General features: G+C 38.0%; 1 protein-coding gene across 3 annotated transcripts in view; it reads left to right on the top strand.

The window, feature by feature from the left end:
• PLCH2 (phospholipase C eta 2) overlaps nucleotides 1–22,546 on the top strand; it is a 64,572-nt gene extending 42,026 nt beyond the window's left edge. Inside the window, exons 7-23 of one of the 3 annotated variants that reach the window (XM_032448739.1) lie at nucleotides 205–408; nucleotides 1,056–1,176; nucleotides 2,234–2,405; nucleotides 2,728–2,835; nucleotides 3,338–3,496; nucleotides 5,444–5,536; nucleotides 5,834–5,934; nucleotides 6,887–6,984; nucleotides 7,226–7,408; nucleotides 7,856–7,963; nucleotides 8,153–8,277; nucleotides 8,989–9,073; nucleotides 9,631–9,777; nucleotides 9,859–9,938; nucleotides 12,593–12,655; nucleotides 15,449–16,487; nucleotides 19,409–22,546. In XM_032448739.1, the coding sequence (XP_032304630.1) occupies nucleotides 205–408; nucleotides 1,056–1,176; nucleotides 2,234–2,405; nucleotides 2,728–2,835; nucleotides 3,338–3,496; nucleotides 5,444–5,536; nucleotides 5,834–5,934; nucleotides 6,887–6,984; nucleotides 7,226–7,408; nucleotides 7,856–7,963; nucleotides 8,153–8,277; nucleotides 8,989–9,073; nucleotides 9,631–9,777; nucleotides 9,859–9,938; nucleotides 12,593–12,655; nucleotides 15,449–16,487; nucleotides 19,409–21,147 (4,625 nt within the window). In that variant the 3' untranslated portion in view covers nucleotides 21,148–22,546. Of the gene's footprint in view, nucleotides 1–204; nucleotides 409–1,055; nucleotides 1,177–2,233; nucleotides 2,406–2,727; nucleotides 2,836–3,337; nucleotides 3,497–5,443; nucleotides 5,537–5,833; nucleotides 5,935–6,886; nucleotides 6,985–7,225; nucleotides 7,409–7,855; nucleotides 7,964–8,152; nucleotides 8,278–8,988; nucleotides 9,074–9,630; nucleotides 9,778–9,858; nucleotides 9,939–12,592; nucleotides 12,656–15,448; nucleotides 16,488–19,405 lie in introns of all 3 variants that reach the window. The other 2 variants (XM_032448738.1, XM_032448740.1) reach the window with 2 other exon arrangements.
• The last annotated feature ends 2,466 nt before the right edge of the window (nucleotides 22,547–25,012 follow it).

Below are 25,012 nucleotides of genomic sequence, written 5' to 3'. Positions count from 1 at the left end.
GGATGCTGCTTTTTGTGGGAGGGGAGGTGTCTGTTACTTACTGAGGTATTCTGTGGAAGATTTCAGAGACTTTTATGCACTATACATCTTAATGTTCCATCAGAGTCTTTTGAATTATAAGCCCAAAGTGTCAAGTTTTGGTTAGGAAGACTACAGCAACAAAAATAATAAAACTGTCTTATTTATAGCATTGTTTGTTTGTAGGTTTCACCAATTACATGCGGAGTCCATCAGGGGACATTTTCAACCCAGAGCACTACCAAGTGAATCAGGACATGAGTTACCCTTTGAGTCACTATTTCATTACCTCTTCACATAATACCTACCTCATGGGAGATCAGCTGATGTCCCAGTCTAGGGTGGACATGTATGCATGGGTGCTACAATCTGGCTGTCGTTGTGTAGAAGGTAAAGAACATAAAGGAATCATCAGTGAGCTCCATACTTTTGCTTCTCCTCTGTAAAGGAAGACTTAGGACTTCAGCAGAGGATGTAGTAATTGCTTGGACTAAAAAGCCTTATGAAATGATATCTTCCTGATATTAAAAACATTAAATTATGTTGCTGTAAAGCATTTCAGTAAAGCACATCAAAGAAACATGACTGTAAACAAATGTAAGCTTAGGCAGAATCCAAGGAAGACTAGAGATGCTTAAAACTTGACTCTGCTTGTGATGTGAGGAGCCTGGCTAAGATTCTCTTGCGTTCCTTTTCAGGTTCAGCAGTTGTGTAATGAAAATAATGCAATGCTATGTCATCTCTCCTCCTTTCATAATATTCCTCCACTCTTCTTAAAAGAGATCTTGTTCTCAAACAATGGGAACAACTGCCTACACACAATAAAATGTTAAGGTCAGGAAGTTTCTTTAAAAGAGAAACATTCTGCCCAGTGAAAAGAAAGATAAAAATGAAGTGTGGGAGTGAACCAGTGTGTTGAGTTGATGGACACGTGTCTGGCTAGATTGCTGAGGGGAGTTTAGGAGTCTCAGAGTCTTCCTCAGGTAGTGATCCCAAATGTAATTTGTCTGATGGATATCATTGTTTCTCTTCTGCAGTTGACTGCTGGGATGGGCCGGATGGTGAACCAATTGTCCACCATGGATACACTTTGACTTCCAAAATTCTCTTCAAAGATGTGATTGAAACTATCAACAAATATGCCTTTATCAAAAATGAGTATGTGTACAATCTGCTAACTTCTGAGAGATAAGGCTGTATACTGGAGGCATCCTGTTTGTGTTGTTTCCTTTCCCAGGATAGGGCTGGAGGCATACTAGTTGGTAGAGTGGAGGTTCACCTAAGGAATAAGCTTCAGGCAAAGCTGGAAATTTAACTGTAGTTACTAGTTGTGAAATTTTTGTCCTGTGGGCATTGTCTTTCCTCCTCATGAGGAGCTAATCCAGGCCAGGTGTCAAGATTGTTCTCTTTTTATTCATAGTTAGTTTTTAATTAATGAATCCCTTATAATTCATATTCAAACTGCATTGTGTAAGATGCATAATCTCTAAACTAAGCCATCAGCATTGTGCTTTGATTTGATGGTAATCATAGTGAAGCTGATGTTTCACAAATCTCATCTCAATGCTTTTCAAACCAGATATTGTTATTTATTGGCCTTAGCCTAGAGAATCAACAGTCAAAAATAATACTAAATCTAGAAGTAATAATTACTTCTTTGTGGATGAGCCTCTATCTGTACATTGTATGACAGTATTCTTTTTCTACTGGAAAAGTTTTTGTGAAGAACTGATGCAACATATTTCTGCATTGACTGTTGGAAGTGGGAACATGAAGGCAAAGCCCCTTTGGGGATCTTTTCAGTTCTTGGAACCTTTATTGACTTTACCTGTGAATGTAGGGAAGGTCTGAAGCAGAAATATAGATGGGGAGTTGAAAGCACTGACTGTTTAGGTTTTTCTTATGATTGGCTTCCTTGAATCTCTCTAGTAGGAAGTGAAAATCAGTACTGGGTAGTACAGGAAGGTGAAAAGCATGCTTTGGAAAAAAATACATCAAATCAGATTGAAATAGTTTAATTCTTCTGTGGTGGTCTAAAATTGACTACTCAGTTCGGACTGGGTACTGGGATATCAATCAGGATATCTACCCTGTAGATCTCATCAGTGGTGATTCTCCTTATAGGAATGGCTCAGACAGACAGTAATAACCCTTATCTTTGTAATGCCGTAAAAACTAAATTTGCAGTTGATGATACTTCCTTATGTCTTGCCAGGTATCCTGTTATTTTGTCAATTGAGAACCATTGCAGTGTAATTCAGCAGAAGAAGATGGCCCAATATCTTACAGAAATTCTGGGTGACAAATTGGATCTGTCTTCTGTGCACAACGATGACTCTACCAGGCTCCCTTCACCAGCAAGTCTCAAAGGGAAGATACTGGTTAAGGTAAAAATGTGGTTGGTTTGTTCCATCTCTCTTTTTTTGTGATCATTACAATCTCTGGCTGTTTGTCACTTGCATACTAATTTAAATCACATCACAATGAACAATCTTTAATGAAGATTTAATGCCGTGATAAAAGGCCATCCAGGGCTGTCAAGAGCATTTTAGTGTTCGCTTGGAATGTTTTGTTAAGATTTTCGCCTCTGTAGGATTTTTTTTTTAATTTCCCATTGGTAATGATTTTTTGTTTAATTTTGTTTTGTTTTGAATATGTCATAGCGAGAGCTGTATGCTAACCTGCCTGTGTAATCATTTTATATTTTAGGGGAAGAAACTTCCAGCCAACATCAGTGATGACGCAGAGGAAGGTGAAGTTTCTGATGAGGACAGTGCTGATGAGATTGATGATGACTGTAAAATAATGAATGGAGATGTAAGTTAAGTGATCATTTAAATGTAAATGTGTTTTAAATTTTCCCATTCCAGACAGAGGAAACTTTGTATGAGTTCTCTCAATTGTGCATGTGGTGTAATTTTAGGGATTCATCACAGTTTTTTAAGGTTTTAATCCTTTCTGTGGACAGTTTTGACAGAAGCACATATTAGGCAGCATCATTTCTAGTTGTAATCTTTCAAATTTGGGATTTTATTCCTTTTAATATTTAACTGGTAATATCTCATTATTCTTCACTGCATCACGGTATTCTTTACATCATAAGCATAAGAAAAGAAAGGGAGAAAAACCTACTTTTGTGTTTTCTTGTATTCTAGTTCTTTAATCTGTGTTCCCAGAGTATTTTCAATACCCCAGCAAAAAAACTCACACAAAAAAGGTTTGATTATTGCAAATAACATTTTATTTTCTGCTAATCCTACCTGGAATTACTTAGACTATTTTGTCTGTATCTTGATGAATGATTATGTTTTGTTTGTAGGCATCTACTAATAGGAAAAGAGTGGAGAATATAGCAAAGAAAAAACTTGACTCACTGATAAAAGAATCCAAAATTCGTGACTGTGAAGATCCAAACAACTTTACAGTTACCACTCTGCCATCATCAGGAAAGGCTGGTCAGAAATCAGACAGTAAGAAGGTGAACATGTACTGTGCTTCATTCACCCCTGAGATTTAACTGCACTTTTGTCTATCTCTATAGCTACTTAGTTCTGTTCTTTCGTAAGACTGCTTCTTCTATAAAAGAGTGCCTAAGGTTGGACTTCTAAACCTGTTTTGACGCTCTGAATAAAGGTGGCTTAGTTTACCAGTGAAATCTGCAGCTGTCATAGTATTAATGAAACTGAAACATGCTCAGCTGTGCCCCTAAAAGAAAATCGGATGATTTACAAGATGAATGTGGATTTAGAAAATTTTGTTTGCTGGCTTTGGCCAGAATCACAGGTCATTGCTGGTCATCAATGTTATACTGGTAGAAATTTAGTTAAATTTATTAGAGTTATTTAACTTTCCCATCATTGTAAAATAAGATTTTACCCCCATATATTCATATGGCAGAATAGAAGATGTTTTTTCCTTCTTCTGTAGTACTTGATATTTGTTCTTATCTGTATTTTGTTAATACTTTGTATTTCTTATATTTCTTATATGAAAGCGACAATATGAAGGTGATTTTTTTCCCCACATTTTTGTCCATTTAGTAGAAGCCTCTTCTTATTTTGATGATAATGATATTTTAATTTTGGTTGTTTTCATTATTCACGCTTGGTGCAAAGAGATGGTCTGTTGGTACAGCTGAATAATGAAATATGGCAGTCCTTCAAAGTATAAATTGAAATGCTAAACACCTCTCTGTCCAACATCTGAAGTCTCTCTCCAATGGTTTTGGAGGAAGAGGTGTTTAGCATTTCAGTTTGTTTTGGTTTATTACCTTACTGAATAAATAATATATTATAGACTTCAGATTTCATAGCTGAATTCATTCAGTTAATGATGATGCCAGGTGAACATCACTGTCAGATTTCTGAAGCTTTTTTTCTCACTCAGCAATTGGAGCATGAAATGTACACACGAAATGACTTTTCAACAGAAAAAAATTGTTTCCCATTATATAAAGAAGTGCATATGAAAGCTGAGCTTTTTTCCCTCTGCTCTCTCTCTTTTCTGTACACTTACTTTTGTAAATTAATCTTATACTAATGGTTCTTTACAAAAATGTAAATATCCAACACTTCAGGAACATGAGATGTTGTCATTTTGGAATTATAATAAGCAGCAGAAAGCTAAGGAATATTATTGTGTGCAAATAAAAAACATTGGAGATCTGCCAACGTGCAGGTGAACTAACTGGGAATTAAAACTAGATGAAAGCTTAAATTCAGCTTCCCAGAACTTTCTATTTCACAAGTTTTGGATGTACTTTTAAAATTAATGGTTTATGTGATGTAGCAGACAGTACTTTTGTAAAATCTGCTGTAAGGCAAAAACTTTAGGAATCCTTCTGAGCAAGTGCTAACAGAATTGTCTGTTATATCAGTGGGAAACAGTGAAACTATGAGGTCATATTAAGGATTAGTGGCACCAATGAGTGATATACATTATGAGAAAGTGCAAGAAATTTGATTCTTTCTTGTCATGGACTGGACTATGCATGGAAAACCATGTAATTTCGGCCACATTTCATAGCAGAAATAAGTTCTGTTGAGCTAAGCTTTTCATATATTAAATTAGAAAACAGTTTGTCACCAGCGAATATACACTGCTAGGGTGCACTCAGAGCTTATGTGGATAAAAAAAAATATTTCCCGATGCATGGAATTGGGTATTTCTGTGATTTCTCTCTGTTCTCAAAGTTCCTGTGGATAAAAGCGATGCCAGTTATTGCTGGAATAAAAGAGCCTACACTCAGCTTGTGTTAAAAAAAAACACCAAGCAAACAAACAAGAAAACCCTGCTTTGGTCTGGTCATGTTCTGTTGACATTTTGGGGTGGATTGCATCCCAAACTACTTTTGATTATCCTTATGTATGCTGTCTGTAGTGCTCTACTAGGTCTGCTGCACTATATTTTTGTTTGATTATTTCAGAATAAACTTGAGGATGATGCAGAATCTGGAGAAGACTTCAGTGCCAATAAAAGGCAAAGCCGAACATTGATGGGCAGCTTTTCTAAACGCAAGGTAAGCCACCCTAGAAAGTTCTACTGCAAATGTTGTGTTCTTTGATAGATTCTTTCTTTGCAGGCAGCAGTAGGAGGGAAATACCATGTTTGTACTATCTAGCTTGCAGTTGCTCTGTTTGCTGAACGAATAGGACAGATAACTGGTTATAATTGTATAACATCTAGTTTCAGTTTACACTGAAGGTCTAACATGAGTTTAGTTTTCTTCTTGATTGGTCCACATACTTAGTAGAAAAAAGTGAATCTTTTCCTTTTCTATAACCATATATAATGGTTTTATTTTGTTGTGGCACAGAAAAAAGGAAGTAAATTGAAAAAATCAACCAGTCTGGAAGAAGGTGAAGATGATGCTGATTCTCAAGGAAATGTAGCCAGAGGCTCTGTACATTACACCAGGTTTGTAACATGTGATTTGGCAGCTTTGTTTCTGAAAAAGATTCCTACCTGAATGTACCTGCTGAATAGCCGTGCTTGAGCTCTAGAAACCTGTTTGTTGAAGGATATCCTCAGTTGGGTGAGAGGAATTTCATATGATGGTAGATCCAGTGTCAGCCACAACATTAGCAGAATGATCTCTTGGTGCCATTTGGACTAATTAGCACTGTATAGTGGATCTGATGTGTCTTTTGAGCCCTTACCATCTCATCCAGCTGGCATATAGACTGTTTGACTGGCAACCCAGAGAACCCATTAAGGTTGATTTGCAAAGTAAATCTGCTTGCCAGCTGCTTTTTGTTGTCTGTTTCTTTGTTTTTGCCACATTAAATTGCATGAACATTCATGTGATGTTTTTGAATTTTCTTTTGAAACTACCTTTACAAAAATACTGAGATCAAAGGTCCTCTGTGGAATGGCAACGTAAGATTCAGGATATAAAAGTAGGAAATCAGATCAAGCAGTTCTCTAGGATACTTTGGAACTTTCTTCAGGAGATTAGTAGATATTCTGTTAGTGATAACCTGATGCAAGTGAGGAGGATCAGAGCATTACAGTTTTGCTTTCTTTGGGATTTAAAAGTGTTTCTGCTGGTACTTGACTTGACAAGAAAATGTATGTGTGAATAGATGTTCTACCCTTTGGTCAGCATAATTTAGAGTCCTCTCCGTCAGGTTTTTGTTTCTGAATATTTATGGCTGCCACTAATCTGAAAGAACAGAACTCATTCTCTTGATGTCAATGCAGTTGCTTCCATAGCTTCTGTGCTTTGGCAGTGAGTCTCTGGTATAAAAATTGAATACCTCCTTGTTGAAGAAATCCTTCTTATTTCTTTACTCTCGTTTATTTTTAAATATGAAAAGCAAAGTTAATCTCTTATTTCATGGGAAATTAATAAGTTTTACTGTTCCAGGATAAACAGACAGAAGAAAACAATGAAGTTGTCCCGGGCACTCTCAGACCTGGTGAAATATACAAAGTCTGTTGGCATCCATGATGTTGAAACTGAAAGTAGGTTGATCCAGAAGTCTGCTGAAATTAATTGCTATGCAAATAAATTGAAAGATTTATGTTCTTACTTCTATTCTATTCCACTGTAATATTAGAAAAGAATTGTTCCCTCAAAGTAGAATGTATTCAAATTATGATAGATTGTTATAAGTAATTAATACTATCTTTGTTTGAATGTTTTATTTAGATAATAAATAAATAAGGAGATTAAGCCTCTAATCATTTCCTCTCTTATTTGCAGTCTCTTCCAGCTGGCAGGTTTCATCTTTCAGTGAAACAAAAGCCCACCAGATACTGCAGCAAAAGCCAGCACAGTATCTACGTTTCAACCAACATCAGTTATCCCGCATCTACCCATCTTCTTACCGTGTAGACTCTAGCAACTACAATCCCCAGCCGTTCTGGAATGCTGGCTGCCAACTTGGTGAGCAGAAAGAGAGTTTATTTATTTTTGTTTTATTTTGGGAGGAATGTTTCAATGTTTCAGAATCATTTCTTAAAATACTTGAATTCTTTGGTTATTCAACACTAATATACAAAATACCTGAATCATATATCTTCCGTGAAAGCAATTGTATGATAAATGGAGATGAAGTAATATCCTTTTTAAATGCAAGACAGCTTCAGAGATTCATTTGCAGAGCTTCTCTTCCTGAAGCTGATGTATGCTGTATCATAGAACTCTCTTTCAGAAAATACATTTTGAGTTTTTACATCCAAGAAATCAAAAGTGAAAATATATGTAGATGTTCCTCTTTACAGAGAACCTGGTTCTCCAAACAAGAATGTTGATACCGTAATTTGTTAATACTATCATCATTTTTGTTTCTTTGTTTTTTTGTTTTTATTTTTGTGCTTTATTTCTAAACAGTGGCTTTAAACTACCAGTCAGAGGGGAGAATGCTCCAACTGAACCGGGCCAAATTTAGTGCCAATGGGAATTGTGGCTATGTCCTCAAACCAAACTGCATGTGTCAAGGTAAGAAAAATTATTAGAGTAAGTGGGTGACTTACCACATGAGAGCAGGGAGTGTAGATCCTTACTGTGGTTTGTTGAAAAATTTGTTTCTGATGCCAGAAGCAAATAAGCCACAAGGCATATATATAACTGAAGTCAAATCTAAAATTGCTCTTTTTCTTAATGTTCTACAACTTCTCATTCATTCAGGCATCTTTAATCCAAATTCTGAAGATCCACTGCCTGGTCAGTTGAAGAAACAGCTGGTTCTAAGAATTATCAGCGGTCAACAACTCCCAAAACCACGAGATTCCATGTTGGGAGACAGAGGAGAGGTATTAAATTATTAGTGACTGTTCTTATATGTTGGTGAAGGTTTATTTCCAAATTAGCTGAGCTAAGAGTGAGAATTTAATTTCCTGCAGTTATCTGCTGGGAGACATAGAACATGAATAAATTAGCTAGATCATAATCATCCTAGATCTTTAGGTGGTTTTCAAGTCTTCAAGGCATCACAGCAATAGTTGGAATTTTTTTCCTTCAGTCTGTCAAAACTGCCACCAGGACAAGCAAGAAAAGGCCAATAAGCTCATGACTACTGGATTCTACTCTCAGCAGTACTATAAGTGCCCTCAGATACCCTTGCAAACAGAGCAACTCTCAAATTCCGTACAACAGTACAGAGTTTTTCCTAGTTCAGATTGAACTCATGTTTCAGAAGAGGAAGAATAATCTCACCTAATCCTGGAAGAAAACTATCTGAGCCCTTGAATCGAGTTCCCTGCAGCTGCAGTCATGTTTTAAGTGCTTGCTCTGGAAGAGCCTCCAAAACATTCAGACTTAGTCCCTTATGTCAAGAATCACAAATCCATACACTATGATTATTCTGAATTATTTAGGTGATTGGACCTAAATCTCATTAGCATAATAATCCAGTATAAAAAGTCTTAGACAATAATGTACAGTGCCCATGCTTTAAAGTTTAGCCACGTGCTTGATTTTTGCCTTTATCACTTTTTCAAGATTTGTTATTTTATGTTTTTCAGATCATAGATCCGTTTGTTGAAGTAGAAGTTATAGGCCTACCTGTTGATTGCTTCAAAGAACAAACGAGAGTAGTTGATGATAATGGTAAGATCATTGGACTTTTTAGGCTTTCTCGTGGCTGAAACATCCTCTTTCAGGCAAGGTTTTTTCATCAAGAGACAAACAGGTGAAACATGTTGCTGATTATAGAGAAAAAAAACTGAAAAATGGATATAGTTATTGATGTTAATCAGGCTTGGATGTTGTATTGTTCAGGTGAGCTGGTATAATGTTGTGAAAGTCTTGGTGTGAAACTAGCCATTTGTCTGACTTACTGTGCATGAGAGGAAGGTATTTGGACTTGGTGGTACTCAAAAGAAGAGTCAGAAAAGGTTAGTTTGTCCAAACACCTCCTTGAAGCAGTGCTAACTTTAAGTAAGAGTTTAAGTTATGTTAAGAGTAAGACTTTAAGTTATGTTTCTTGCAAATTCTTATCCCATTGTGTCTCCTGAAGTGAGTAGGAGTGCTGGATTTTCAAAGAACAGTGATTAAACTGTTAGGAAAAATAGAATATCATTGCAGTTCAGGTGCTCCTTTGATAGACAGTCTCCTTTCTTTGTGTATCTTGTGAACAAAATAAAAATTGATTCTTTATTTTCCAGGATTTAACCCAATGTGGGAAGAAACATTGGTGTTCACACTGCACATGCCAGAGATTGCACTGATTCGGTTCCTTGTGTGGGATCATGATCCAATTGGGCGGGATTTTATTGGACAAAGAACAATAGCTTTCAGCAGTATGATGCCAGGTAAGAAAGAAATGGGGTGTTACCAAATCAGTTGGCTAGGACTTTTTTGCTGTTTACAAAAGGAAAGTTTCTGTGTTTCAGGTTACCGACATGTATACCTAGAAGGTATAGAAGAGGCATCCATCTTTGTTCATGTGGCTATTAATGACATCTGTGGTAAGGTAAGTGCTAACAGTGCAGTGTAATATAATTTGTGTATGTAAATGACCTGACAGGAGGTTGTATTGCACAAGAGAAGCCAGAGTGAGGGTCCATGCAAACATATTTACTCTAACTTCATCTCTGTGATTGTCTTGGTAGCCTAAAATCTGAGTACACACCAAAAGACAACTCCTAGGATACATTATGAGATTCTTGCAGTACATTTTTGAGGGAGCCAAAGGAGGTTATTTCATTGCAATGTACACACGCTTATGAATAAATGTGGTTGTGTCCAGTATAGTAAGTGCACCTTGCTAAAGAAGAAGTTGCTCCCTTGAACCATGAATGCTTTCTTCCTGAAAAGTTTATTCTATGGAGTCCTGGTCTGCCTGATGATTTTGCATTTTAAATTTAATTAAGTTTTTAGGCATTATTTGCTTAGGACTTCTTCCATAATAGCACTTGATGTGCAGGGGAAATATGGTCTTCATAATCATCATTGGGCTTATTCTTCACTGTTCATTTCTTAGTAATGTCGTGCTTGCTTCATGTGCAGGAGAAGTACACCTAATTTATGTAAATAACTCCCCAGCTAAAAATAAAGCTCTAACTTTTCCTGGGCCAGCTAGAAATGAGTGCACCGTGAGGACATAAACTGGATTTAATTACTTCCACTGATTAAATTTCAATGAGATTCAAGAATCTGAGTGTCTTACAGGGCCTCGAGAATCTCAAAACTAGTTTAGATTCACTCAGTGTGAGGTTGAACCCTTTCAGCAAGGTGATATATCAGTATCCTGACAGCAGGAGGCAGCATCGAACTGAATGGGAATGCGAAGGTGTTTTTTTGGTTGTTTTTGTGTGTACGGTGTTAATGCGGAAGGAATTGAAGTAATTCTTACAATGGAAAATTGCTTTTTAAACCCAGTGGGGTGAAACTGGGATAACTACTAGGAAAGCTTCATTTTCAGTTTATAAAAAAAGCTGTTTCTGGAAAGTGTGGATTTCATGAGGATGAAATGAGATTCTATCTCCTGAAATGAGATGTTAAGCTCGGTTCCTGCTTTTTGATCTGCTATCTGACACCAGAGTCTCTGGGCAGGTATAGCTTCATCCTGATAGAGATGGGAGTCCTGCCTGAAACTCCCTGTTGCTTCATTATGAATGTCTGAATTTAGCTCTATGGAGCAAGAGAGGTAGATGGTGTTGGTCTGAGTAAGACAGAGAATAGATTTTAATATCTGATCATAGTGCCTGTCACAAATAAAAGGCTAACATGAAGGTCATTAGAGGCTGCTTAATGCTCTTATGGCTCCAGCAGACATGATGACTGGCCTTACCAGCGCTACTCATCTTTTTTCTTCTGTTCTGTTCTATTCTTAGTCAAAATGATGGAGAATAGACAGATTCTATTCTGTCACCCAGTGTTGTGTGTGGTTTTTATATTCCACTTGTGCCTTGCATCCAGGTGGCACCTGTGCTGCTGTCGCAAGGATAGCAAGTACTTCGATATCCTTTGTTAGTAACTGAAATCTAACGCTTAATATCTGCTGTCAGTTGTTCTTTCTTGGTTAAGACAGACTGAGTCTGCCTACCCTCATGAATGATAACTTCAGTTTCTAAATCACTGATTGAGATTCTTTGCAAAAGACATTGGATTCACAGCCTTTTAGGAGTTTTCACCACTACTCTTACTTGGCAATACTGTGATGCATTATCATTCTTTTCAACCTTACTTCATCTAATCTTTCATAATTATTTGCTCTTACTATCTTCTTCATGAGTAACTGGTGATAATAGTTATAATTTGAAGTAGGGTGACATGCCTGTTTAACTTTGGCAGCTGTTTTGAGGTCAGTAGATTTTCTTGGTAAGTTATTAAACAGCTAAACGACCCTTTTGTATCACAGTGTCTCTCCCCTGTCCTTATCTGCTAGCTTACAATCTGCTGCACTAATTTGTTTCTTGATTGCTTTATCCCCTTTTCATGTTCTCAATATATTACACACCCCTTGTTGCCTCTCATCATCATTGCAGTCTCTTGTGATTTTCTGGTGTTAAAATCTTGATGCAGTGCACAACCTAATTAAAATGCAAGGACTTGGAAGGAAAGCTTGTACAAAGGTTTTTTTGTTGTTGTTATTTTTAAGTAATTATTAATAGACCCATCTGCAGTCCTACCTGCAAAAATAATTGAAAATATGAAAGAGATGCTACACAGCCCTTTCAGTTTTCATCCGTCTTGTTCATGTTTTGCTGTGAGTTTTTGTCAACAAAGTTCTACTAAAAATAGAATTATTTCTGCTGTCCCTCTCCTAATTATGGGCAGAAAAATCACTGTAGCTGTAGGTCTGGTTTTACCCATCCTTTACCAATCCAAATATTCCAGTGCACACATTAAGCTTTTTAGCCTTTTTTCCAGAGGCAGATATTCTACCCTCTCAGTAGTTTGGCATCACAAAAACAGTCTTAGATTTCTTTTGCTTTAACATGTGTTTAACTGAAATTTCTTTCTAGCTTGCACTGTTTCCTGGAGACTCTTTTCTTTGTCCGTCTCTTCTGTAGTCTATTGATGTATTGTGGAATTTCTCCTTTTTTTTTTTCTTAGATGAGACTCTCCCTCTCTGTTGTTGTGTGTCTTATTTGCCTTTACTCTGTCTGTTTGTGATTTCAGTGGGCTTCTCTATGTCAAAAAAAGTCTACTTTTAGAAGCAGAACATTTTTAGACGCCTTGAAGGTACCCCCTCCTAACTCAGGGAGGTGTAGTGACCACCACCACACACCTGCATGCCTCTAACTTCGTTAGCATCAGTGTTTCCTTACTAGCATTTTGAAGCCCTTCAGTTCATACCATGGATTGTGGCATTTGACTTGGTCAGTTTTGTTGGGTCATTGTTCAGCTGGAGAGCCCTCCATTTACGAAGTAGATCCAGGATAAAAGTCCTTCTATAATCTCTCTCTTCTCTGAGTTTTTGCTTACCATCTTTTCTCTCATAAGTTGCAATTCTTTCATGTGGAAAAGAACCTTTAGCAGTGAATACTTTCTAAATTGTGGGAAAGCCTCTTCATAAGGCTATTCTGAAAAATGAAATGTCCCTGTAAAAGCTGGAATAGAGGCTATAAAAACACGTATTCTGGATCTGCATCAAAACGGCTCTTTTTTAACCTCTTTTAAGATTTTTTTTTTTTATGTTAACCAAAATTACCTTTGCATTCTTGAATCAGTCAATTGATTCAAGCCATAGTGTCTGACTTTACAAAGATGTGCCAAATGATCAGGAATGATACCTGGAGCCCTGCATTGCCTGTCACCCATTCCATTAGTGCTTTTCTTTCTTTTTTTTTTTGTTTTTAATTACATGTATATGTGTATTTATGTGTCATTTTTTTCCCTAACTTCGCAAATATTTATATTGTATGATTTTTATAGCAATAAATTTGTGTACTTGCCAACTTTGATCAATTGGAGCGGAACGTTTTTTCTCCTCACTGCTTAACAAATGCACAATCTCATTTTGAAGCTTCCTAGAGGAAGCTGAGTCTACTTTGATCCACGCAGACTGTTAAATAGCCTGGCTCTCACAGGATGCTTATTAATATTTCAATTACTTTTTCTTTGCTGGATATTATTGGCACTGTCTCTTCCACAAATAGGGAAGACAATCCCTGCCTTCTTTATCTTACTCTCTATGTATTTGTAAAGTCCATTCTAGGTCTCTTTTTAGCTATCTCTTTCTCACAGTGGATTTTGGCATGTGATAAGTAAACTGCATTAATGCCAGTCAAATTTACCATGGGTTTCTCACAATGCTTTTCAGTCATAGGCTTCTGTACTATATTTTTATTCATTCTTTATGCTTAAGGAAACGAATTACTGCTACTAAAGAGAGCTTAATCTAACTGGAAAATAAACGCAACAAAGGAGAAGTAGATCAGAAAGGTAATGCTGCTTTCTCTGCTTTATTTGTGTGAGGCTGTATGCATGGATCAAGAGCAATCTACTCTTTATCATACATCAGCTTTAAAAGTTGGCAAGTACACCTGGAATGTTCACAGGAATGCTGAAATTCTTTCAGTTTCACTGAAATGTAAATCAACTGTATGATGGTGGGGAGATCTTTGACAGTGCTCATGTGTTTTTCATACTTAAGTACTAAAGTATATGAAGTGCTCTGTTTTCAACGTGACTAACTTCATTTGTTTATGATGTGTTTCTTCAGTGATGAAAACATACATGAGTGTCTTTGGATGTATTGTGTGGTAGGAAATGATCAAAATGTAATCACACACAGATAGAATGAGAAATATTTGAAGATCATGTGTCAAATGCAGTTCAATTGCTACCTGCAATATTGCTTAATTCAAGTGAGGAACCAGAATTGCTTATACTGAAAAACAATATATGATATTCTTAAGTCCACTGTGTATTTCCCGACAGCTACAAAAGATGTAAAGATTTTGGCACCAAATTTGTTATTGTCAATAATATAATAAGACACAAATATTATTTAGTTGAAAATGTCACTATCATTTAAATTCTGTAACCATCTGATGTTGTAAAGTTAAAATGATTTTAAAATATCTTTTGAAATTGCCACCATTTCTACAGCTTGTTTTGTGTGAGGTTTGTTTGCTAGTTTGGCTTTTTGTTTCTTTTTGTTACTTTCTTCCTCTCCTTTTTTTCAGAGCATTTTGTTTTGTTCCTGCTGGAACCTCTGTTGCATGCTGCAAATTTCTTGTCTGAAGTATGAGTGGTAGTTACCATTCCCAATTAAAGAGACAGGAAAAATCAGATTAGTCAGCATCTAATGTGCAGTGTTGCACAAGGGTTATGTTTTATATAAGCTGAAGAATTCAGTGCTATGTTTCAAATTTAATTTAATTCTTCAACAATTCTAATTGGCCCTATCCAATATTCAACTGTATGAAATTGCAGGTGAATTTTTTTTATTGAAAAGAATGCTCAGTTTTTTTTAAGTGCTCTGTTTGCCAACAGGTCTTAAGTTTAGCAAAGCCTCAAAGCTGGTAATGATACTTGAAGATAACATCAACGTGTGGTGTTTGTAGCTTTATTTTAATTACAACATGATATTGAAGCCTGAGTGTTGTGTAGTATTTTCTGATAGAGAGGTTTGTTAGGACATGATTTCACAGTGTAAGAAGTAGGATGTCCTAATTTCTCTGTTGTAATAATTCAAAGGCATTATTTACACACGTTTTTTAAAGTAAGAAATTTATGACAAATGCAGAGATAGGCCTGGCTGGAAAATGTAATGCAAAGACAAAAAAAGTGAAATTCTGCAAAACAGCTGCTACGGATTTTTTACATTTTTATTTCCTGTCCCATTTTTTATTTTGTTTTTATGCTGGTGTTAGAAATATGGCAGAATACTGTGTGTAAGTGCATGTGTGTGCAGTGCACGAGTATAGAACCGTAGAATCATTGTGTGACTTGATCGTTGGAGTCCCTGGATCCATAGGAATTGTTTTCCATTTTCTGTTAAGGACTCTTTTTTTCTTAATTTTCCAGGTCAAACAAGCTCTGGGCCTAAAAGGCCTATTTCTCAGAAATCCAAAGCAGGCCTCCCTGGACAGTCATGCTGCTGGTCAGCTCCATCGCAAACATTCCTTTAGCAGCCACATCTTGAGACGGACAGCAAGTGCACCCACCAAAAGCCAGAAGAAGAAGAAGGGCTTTCCTGAAATTGTTTTTGACACAAAAGACAACAGCTCTGAAGGGGCCAGTGAAGACCACGAAGCAGAAGCTGCCTCACAGCCTCGCTTCGAGCAAGAGTCAGAAAGTGCTTCTCTGTCACCAGCTCCCAGGGATGGTGCCAGTGGGGAGGTACATGGCAAAGGGTTGAAAGGTAAGGCCCATAGTTCTCATAAAGCCAAAAGTTGTGCTGCTTTCAGTGAACCCATACAGAGGTCTAACAGGGTCCGGCTCCGGGAGCAGCAGAGTGAGAAGCAAAGTGTCTTTGCACGCTGCGCCATCAACAGCTCTGGTAGGATTGGAGTGGCCACCAACTGCATGAAATGCATGATTGGTTCCAAAGAAAGCCCAGATCTAGAAAGCAAGTGGAGTGACCAACCCACCAGGCCTATTGCTAAAGATTTGCATCACCATGATCAGTATAGCAGTATAACTGGAGAAGAGAGGTTAGAGCTTAAAAACTGGGGTATTAAAGCTCAGTCCAGACCAGAGTCAGATTTGCAGGCTTGCAGTAGCCCTGGAGATGTTGATGATCTAACAAGGAGCACCCAGTCTTTTGTGACCTCAGGGAAGAAAAATGTTGAATCTAAATGTCATGGAATAAAGGCTCATTCCCGGCAGCGGTGGCAGTGCCAATCAGGTGGCAAGTATGGAAGCACTATCAACTTGGTTGCAGCCAGCAATGGCTCTATATCCTCCAACTCCAGCAGTCTAGAAAGCCTTGGAAGCCCAGAATTTCCCAAGCGCTGTTCTGAAACTTCTCGAAGGCAAGTGGGCACCCTACAGAGGGAAATGAATGCCTTATTCGTTCAAAAATTGGAGGAAATTCGAAGTAAATCCCCTATATTCTTTACTGGTAAGACCAGATTTTCTTCACCCTTCTCCACCTTAGATTACATCATTGTCTCAGCTTCTGCATAGCATCTTTACCTAGAAGCTCCTGTGTGCTGTTTTGTTACCAAGAGCTCTTTTTCTTTATTTTTAGCAATTGCAGAAGAAAAAATGCATAAATATTTTATTTTATTTTATTTTTGTAGATGTGCCTGGTTTAGACTAGTCCTTTCCATGCCTAGTTGTCCATCTGCAGTAGTAAAACCTGTCAGTAGTCCGTGAATGTTTGGATTGCTTGTTCAGGGTCTTTTATTTCCCCTTTTTATTTTTTTATTTTTGTATTTTTTTGCAGTGAATGTGGTATGATACTAAGTAAATTTTTAGATCCAAACCAGAGCATTAAGTAGAGATTGAATGTAGCAAATCTGTTTTAAGGAACGTTATTTCCATCATTTACATTTGCATTTTATTGAGCAATAACCACAACAGAACTGGTATTTAATGTGCTTTTTTTTTTTTTTAATCTTTATTTTTAAACAATCAAACAAAATTCCTTCCTCAAAGAACTTGCAGTTTATTGTGTAAATTGCTGACATCAGTTCAGGGAATTCTCTAGTCTGGGTTATTCAAGAGATCACGCTTGATCATTCTGGTCCTATATATGCAAGTCCCCAGTAAGGAAGCATTTATAGATATTACATATATAATTTGACTGTGACCTGAGGGCCCAGTTATGTAATACAAAGCAAATGAGGTGTGTGATCTGATGTCACTTGACATGAGCCAAGCAATGTCAATTGTTAACACTTCTCAACTGCAAAGTGAAATTCTCCCATTGGAAGGAAGATTATTTAAGCTACAGCATTTTATTGTGTTGTTGTTTCAAGCCAGGTATGTGCGTGTGCTCACTGGGACTGTGTCACCGTATCTTTACTCACAAAAATGTGTGTTTGTGACAGAGTCCTTCTTTTAATAACAGATCCTTGCTGTTCTCGTTATAGTGAGCTCTTTGAAAGGCTCATCTAGATATTTAAAATATTTTATTTCTTTGACAAATATGATTTAATTAGACATTTACCGTTTCCCTTTCTCTCTCTTTTTTGATTCTTTTTTATCTACTTTGAGCTTTTAGGAAAATACCAGGGTAATGGGAAGGAGAGAAAGAAGTTTGCCAATTCCTGTGACTTGAAGCTAATCCAAGGCAGCAAAACCCTTCCTATGCTTAAATTATTGGCATTGTGCTTTTCATAAGCTCTGAGTAGTGTGACATAAGGAGTCATTTCCCATTATCAGTGCCAGCTCCCCTGCTAGCCCCCTAAGTCACTAAATAAATATTGTGATACGCTTGAAATTTGATTAAATCCATCTGACTTCTCAAGCATGGAACCAGCAAACCTTTAAAATTGTGAAATAGTCACTTAGACTGAATGCCAATGGTCCAGTGACAAACACTGTACAAACAACATGCTTTCCCCATCCTCCTGCTATTTTAGTGCTTGGGCCAAGGCACCAAGGAAACCAATAACATCAGCCTAATATGGCTGTATTTTGTAATTAACATTCTGGTGATGGGATATGTGACAACAGTGAGACAGGAAGGTATAGCTTCTAGTTTGTCTCCTTCATGGCAACATAAAGCATTACAGTTTCTAGTGTTTTGCTTCATAAGTGTGCTGCAGTCTGTATGGGTGTCCTGGCCTGCATGGGGTGAGGATTGAACTCACTGTTCTGGCCAGCTCTGGATTCCTCCAGATTTCGAAAATTTGGCTGTTTTATGAGTGGTGGATGGGCTTTATGTGCTCATAAGCCTTCAACATCCAAGATGCTTTCTTTGTGACTAGTGGCAACAAATTCATGTTATGTTTCTGTGTGTTTTGGTTCTTTTTTCTTGAACATTAGCAAAAATTGTCTTTTGTTATTCTAAAGCAAAACAGTGGATTTAATATCTGTCCATCTATGGATTCTATTAAATGCTCTGGTTGGTCAGAAATTCTTAGAATCCTACAAAAACGTTTGAAGATGTGTCTGTCTCCCTTCCCTCCCTCAGCACTAATTTATCCTGTTACCTGCACCTGCCTTCCCTACATTAACTGGATTTTTCCTCTGTTCTGTCCTATTATTCTACATGCACACTCTCCCTCTCTAGTTAAGAACTGAAAGGACAAGCAAGTTAAAGGTAACTGTCAAGTGAGTGTCACTGATTGAAGCACCTTGTTGCCTGTGCTCCTGTTTGTTTTTTGTTTTGAAGCATGTTCGCATTGTGGTTTGGAGACATGAGAAGCAGTGTTTTTGGCATGAATGTTTCAGTTCTTAGGGTACAGGATATAAACGCTGCAGATGGAGTGCTGGGTTTTTATCAGGTAGTATGGTGGATGTCATGATCCTTGAGGATTGAGTTGGCAGCCTGTTGTTCATGAAGCATGTATCTCTGTATTTCTTCTTCATAAGACAATGGCAAACTTAGGAAAACTTTTTAAAGCTTTTTTTTTTGGCTTTGTCTTTAAAAGGTGGTTGACTGCATTACATTGAATGTACACAGATTGATTTACTTTGAAACCTGCTCCAGAAGTCCTACGATATTTCTCTTCTTTGAGTAACTGATTATTAAGATCACATCTATTGGTTATTGAAGGTGTTCTGATTATTATAGAGGATCTGATTATGATCTGATGTACTGTCATGTTTGAGTGCTGGGAAGAAGGAAAAGAGCAATGCAGCTGGTGCTGAGTGCTGGAGGAAGATGTTAAATCTAAGAGAGGATCCAAAGGCACAAAGAAATGGATGGAAAGAACCAAAAATGTCGCTGCCTTTGCTAGGCATTTGAAATCATCAGTTATTTAAATATATATATATCACTATTAATATATGCAGTGGAGTTCATAATAGATAATTAACATAGTATCTGTTTTTCTTGTTTCTTTTTCTTCTTTCATGTCTCCCAAGTAGATGTCAGCCATTTCTCGATGCAGAGGTCAGTCACTTCTTTATGCAGCCTAGAAACTATCACTGAAGAGCCTGTTATTGCAAATGACAGCCATCACGCCAGCCTCTTCTTTCCTTTAACCATTACTCCTTACAGTGATTCTGAAGAAGGGTCTATGTCTGATTATTCCACTGAATCTCAAACAAAAGGAAGCAACCCATCGAACCGGCCTCCAGAACCTCTGCTCACTACAGAACAAAGACCAAATTTGGCTGCAGAAGACCAAGTGCAGATAGCCACAAAAGCAGCTGACATTAATGTATTAGTCCAAGACAGTGAGAGGACAAGCATGGCAGGATTTCTCAAAGAGGAAAATGGTTGGACACAGGCATGCAGTGAAGCTGAAGATCAAGTTGATTTGGCTGTGCATCCTCAAAAAGCCTGGCTGGTGGTGGCAGAAGCTAAGAGTGCTGGCCAGCCTGTTGAAAACTGCCAGAAGCAGAATGACCAAACAGGGCAGATATGGAAAGACTTGAAAACCACCGCTGAATTAAAAAGCCAAAAACCTGGTGCAGCAGCTGTCCTGCAGCAGAACAGTGTGATTAATGGCACACATCCAACTTTGTCTCCAGATATTTTCCAGAAGGCCCAGGCTGCACAGGCTCTACCTGTTTCTCAGACAAGCTCTTACATGTTAATAAGGAAGTCAAAGAGTGAAGGGCTGAAAAAGTCAGACTCCTCAGCTTTAATAAAAAATCCAAGTAGCCTATCTCCAGCAGCAGAAGTATACTTTGATGCTACTGTTAATGACCGGATCTGGAGCAAGCTAGATTGTAGCAATCATCGTGACAGCATGTCTTCCTCTTCCAGCATGTCCTCCAATGACACTGTGATAGATCTGTCTCTACCTAATCTAGCTCGCAAAAGCCTTCCAGATCTTGGCATCCGTCATGAGAACTTTGAGCCCCTTGCCATGAGAAGGGGTATTCGCCCACGGTCTGCTACAACGTCAGGTAATGAAATGCCAATAGTGAGCAAGAGTAAGTCCAATCCTAACCTGAGGTCTGACCAGCTGCCAGTGGATGAGTTGTGCCCTCGTCCTCTTGCAAGGAGTCCTCAGGATGCGTTCTCATCCATTCCTAGGAGGCATACCTGGAGCAGGCTGTACATTGAAAGTCTCAGGCAATCTTCTAACAAATCCAAAGCAGAGGATAAGGTTGGGAATAACCAGGCAAAATCCAAGAGTCTTGGAGACCTTACCTCTGATGACATTGTGTGCACTTTTGAAAGCAAATATCGTAGCATCAGCAGGAGTTTTGTCACTCGATCGATGCGTGAGCAGCGTCGCTCTGCAGGCCTGAGAACTTCTGTCAAACCCCAGGATGAATTGACTGAGCAGCTGAAGAAGCTAACAGCCTTTCAGCAGGAAAATGATATAACTTCCCCCATCAGTCTTGATCCAGCTGAATCTGAAGAGGAGGCAGAGAGCTTAGGACTCCTTCGCAGGTCATCATCTCGCAGTCAGAGCAGGGTGCGGTACATTGCCAACAGAGCCAAGCAAGCTCAGGAGAGACAGCGACTGCAAAGCCTGGGCCAGCTCGGTGGGAGTCCCATTGAAGAGAGAGGAAATCCAGAGGGAGCCTGCAGCGTTGCAAAAGCAGTTTGTATGGATATGGCTTCTCCTGCTGTGTTTACATCCCAGCCTAAGAACCAAACTGATTATAATACTGACACAGAAGTCTTCTTTATGCTGAAACTGTAAATCTGGGGTGCACTGAGTAAGGTGATGTTTACACATAACATAGTGACCTGAGAGGCACAAAATATCCTTGTATGGCTTAGTGCTTCCTGGCCCTCCCTCAATGGTAAAGGTATTTAAGATCCTGACTCCAAATAATAGACGATTGTTAGACCTGTCATCCATCTGTGGAATTCGATCAACCAAGTGAAATCAGAGACATATTTTTACAGTCTTAATGATCTGACCTTTTTTTATTATGTTTTTTCCAGCCTCAAATCTGGCCTCCTTTGCGTGTGACCATTTCTTTGCACTTGCAAATTGCTCTGTGCAAAACTTTGCTCCTTATTAAGTTCATTAATTGCTTTGTCTAGCAGTTAAACACCAGTGATGTCAGTGACAGGTAATGTTACTCTTATTAATTATATATCCATGAAAGGAGGCTAGATTTGAAACCATGTAACTTGTTTTGGTGTTTTCTTGAAGAGCTGGAGGCATCTGGGAAACAGTCAAAGTTGCAGTGATATTTTTTCCTTAATTAATGATATAGTAGATAAAGTCCCATCTTTTATTGTGGACTTGTTTATTTCAATGAAAATCCACATTGTTGCACTCTTTGAAGAAAGAAAATCTGTTGCCATGTTCCAAAGGAATGCTTTTTTTTTTTTTTTTTTTTTTTTAAACCAAGTTTGTTTATATATATATATTGATATATATACATATATAAATATATGTATGCATCTGTGTGTATGCAGGTATATGTCTGCTTGTATGTGTACACATGCACACACTTAAACTGAGCTGTGACTGTTTCTTGTCTCAAAACATCATCTGTGGGAATGAGATGAGAAGGGGGAATTAGTCAGAAAAGACAGGAAACATCTTCTGACACCCGTTCAGAAGTGACTCAAAAGCACACTGATCTTTTCTTGAAAACAGAACCATCCCTTCTTTAAGGTGTTTTAACAATGCTGCTGTACATAGCACTTTTTTGGATGAATTTTACTACTTCTGTATTGCACTGCCATGCAAAATTTTCAATGATACGTTTTAAAATATATATATTTAATTTTTTTAGATGAACATATTTAGAGTTCTATAGCAAGCTAAAGAGAACAATCATTTTTCCTCCCCATTTTATTTTTTACTTTTTTTTTTTTTCCTAAGGTATTTCCTCCATCCCGTCTCCCCCCTCCAAAGTCATTTATTATAGATGTATTTTATGATGGAGAAGATTGTTTACTGAGATGCATTTTAAAGAGAAACAGAGGTTTAATTTTATTTTCAAGCTGCATAGAGTCCCTATTATTGAGAAAATATTTTGCTTTTGTTTGTAATGATTCTTCTGTGTATATTGCAAAATCTCAAAATTCGTTTGTAAAACCACCTTGTACTACTAAAATAAACATATTTAATCTTCCAGCAGTTGGCTGTTTAACTGTAACAGAAGCCTTTTCTAATGCCATCATAACGTTTAATTTTACTCTTTTTTCAGAATGAAATCCATTTCAGATCCTGCTCAAATTTTGTCTGCTGCACCAAAACACATGCAAGTACTGGTAGAGTGACATTCTGATGTGTGACACACAGCATGTGGATCATTCTGAACGAGTGTTGGCAGCCAGTGAGGACTGTTTGGATGGAAATCCTTGGGGGAGTCGTGTAGTTCTCTTCCTATCCCAGCAAAGCGCACAGTGAAAATGTGCATTACTGTTTCATGCTCTTACCTGGAAGGGTCCTCAGTTCACCTGTGGGATGTGGGGCTAGAAGGGAGTTCTTGGCATTCGGTCACAAACATTTCAACTCTGAGATAACAAAAGGTGCAGCTAACTATGGGTGATGATTTCAGCATAAAAAGGAGGTAGGGGCTGGGAGGAGCAAAATTCTCTGATGAAATATTTTAAAATGATCTTCAGTGTGCTTTGTCTGAACACGCTCCTGCAGTTTTCCATCGTGGCTCTGGTCTTCATAATTTGGATGAGAGGCCCTTGAGGTTTGTGCAACAAAGGTTTGGAACGTGCACTGAAGTAAACCTACAATATCTTTGCAGTCTCTGAAGAAAAAAAGCAGGTAAATCCTCAGCAGAATGTGTGATCTGCCAAGATCAGTCCTGCACTGGATCTTAAAACAAAGTGCATTTCATTAACATTCTTTAGACAAGAAAGTCAGCCTGTAATACTGCAGTTATGGGCTGAAGAGCTGCAGGGAGTTGCTGCTGTTATTTACCTTTAAAGCAAGAAAGTACATGCAAATTGACAGCTTTAGAGCATTAATGTGTGGAAGGTCCATTTGTGTCCTTTTGAAGATCAAGATCCACAACCCTTTTTTGTGGACCTTAATTGATTAAGACATACTTGTTAAATTAATGCACCTTGCAGAAGACAGGATCACAAACACTCCAAAATATCTTTGTTCACGTTTTAACAAAGCAGCAGTGGGATTTAACTTACTGGGGTATGTGCGAATTTTGTCCTCATCACAGTTAGGTTTTTAAGTGAATATATCTTCTAGGTTTGGGAGTGGTTTTTCCTTGTCTTACTCTCTTCCCCCCCTCACAACAGCGACAAACTCAAAGCAAATCTGTTTAGATTGTGTTTGTTTTTTTTCTTACATGAACTGGAACAATAGCGGAGGTCTCAGAATCAAGCTGGTGAAAGAGAATTTAGAGAGAAAGGCAGCATACATAGAGAGGTTCAACTAATGTAACAAACACTTGGCTCTGTCTCATCCAAAGCTGCAGGTAAGAATTCAGTGTATTGTGCATAACAAGCAAACAGATCTTTTTAATGGGTTTTTAATGGCGAAGTATTTGGTCCTTGTAATCTTGTTTTGTAGGCAAATGATCATAATTGTCTAGAAAAGGCCCATTTTGAATCTGTTCTAGCTGGCATGCAGAGTAACAGCAGCCATCTTCCTTCATCCTGAGCTCTCCCTGTGAGGTCACAGATGTGTCCCAAATGGTTTTCAGCTCATTAAAGTGTCATTTTAGGAGTCCAAACAGTGCATGGTTGTCCTTGGCTTTTATGGTCTATATTCCTCCAGCTCGGTGTTGTAGATCACTGATGATGAACATTTGATTGTATCTGTAAAAACTCATTTTGACAGTGCTGAGATGTTTACAGCTGCTTGTAGCTGAGCTTATTAGTGGCTGAGCCCTCATTAGCTGCCAGCTGTGAAAAATCACATACCATAATGTGCATCTTGCTACAGCCTAGAAAAATATTCATGAGAAGCAGCTGGGAACCTTAACTTGTCTGATTTTTGTTAACCTCCCTCTATGTGCAAAGCTTTGCCCGAACCTCCAAAGTGTGGCTATCACATAAAAAAGTGGAAAATCAATCAGGGGCCAGTTACCAAAGCAAGTGCCTGAAGTGGAGCTGTAAGCAGTTCAGAGCAGCTGAGAGAAATCCGAGCTGGATGGATCTCTTGGTATCTTTTTAGTGTTGTCCTATAGAAAGAATGTTCTTCCCACAATTCCACTTCGGTATCACCAAATGTATCACTGTAAGCATTTAAAAAATTGAAATATAAGCAAGTTTTGACTGTTGAAGACAAGTTGAGTTGATGTTTAATGACTGATTAACTCAATGGCATATATAGAAAGGGCTTAGGGAGGAAGGTGTGAGCTGCCTGAGACATTTCCATCTTGAACACGGCTTAAAGTCAAGTAAGTGTGAAGTATTTCTTTTTTCTTACTCAAGTGTGGACTTGTTCCAACTCCCCTGCAGGATGTGCTGTAGTGATTTACTCTGCTCAATTCCTGTGAAAGCAATCCTTTGTAATTTCGGAGCCTTAATGCTGTATTTATAAACGACCTGGCCCAATAGAGTCAGCTACTTGGCAGGGTTGTACTACAGCTCACTTCTGAAGTAGAGCTTGTAAATGGAAG

Source organism: Coturnix japonica, chromosome 21, assembly GCF_001577835.2.
Source record: "Coturnix japonica isolate 7356 chromosome 21, Coturnix japonica 2.1, whole genome shotgun sequence".
Lineage (NCBI taxonomy): Eukaryota > Metazoa > Chordata > Aves > Galliformes > Phasianidae > Coturnix > Coturnix japonica.
This window is presented reverse-complemented; position numbering and strand designations above follow the sequence as displayed.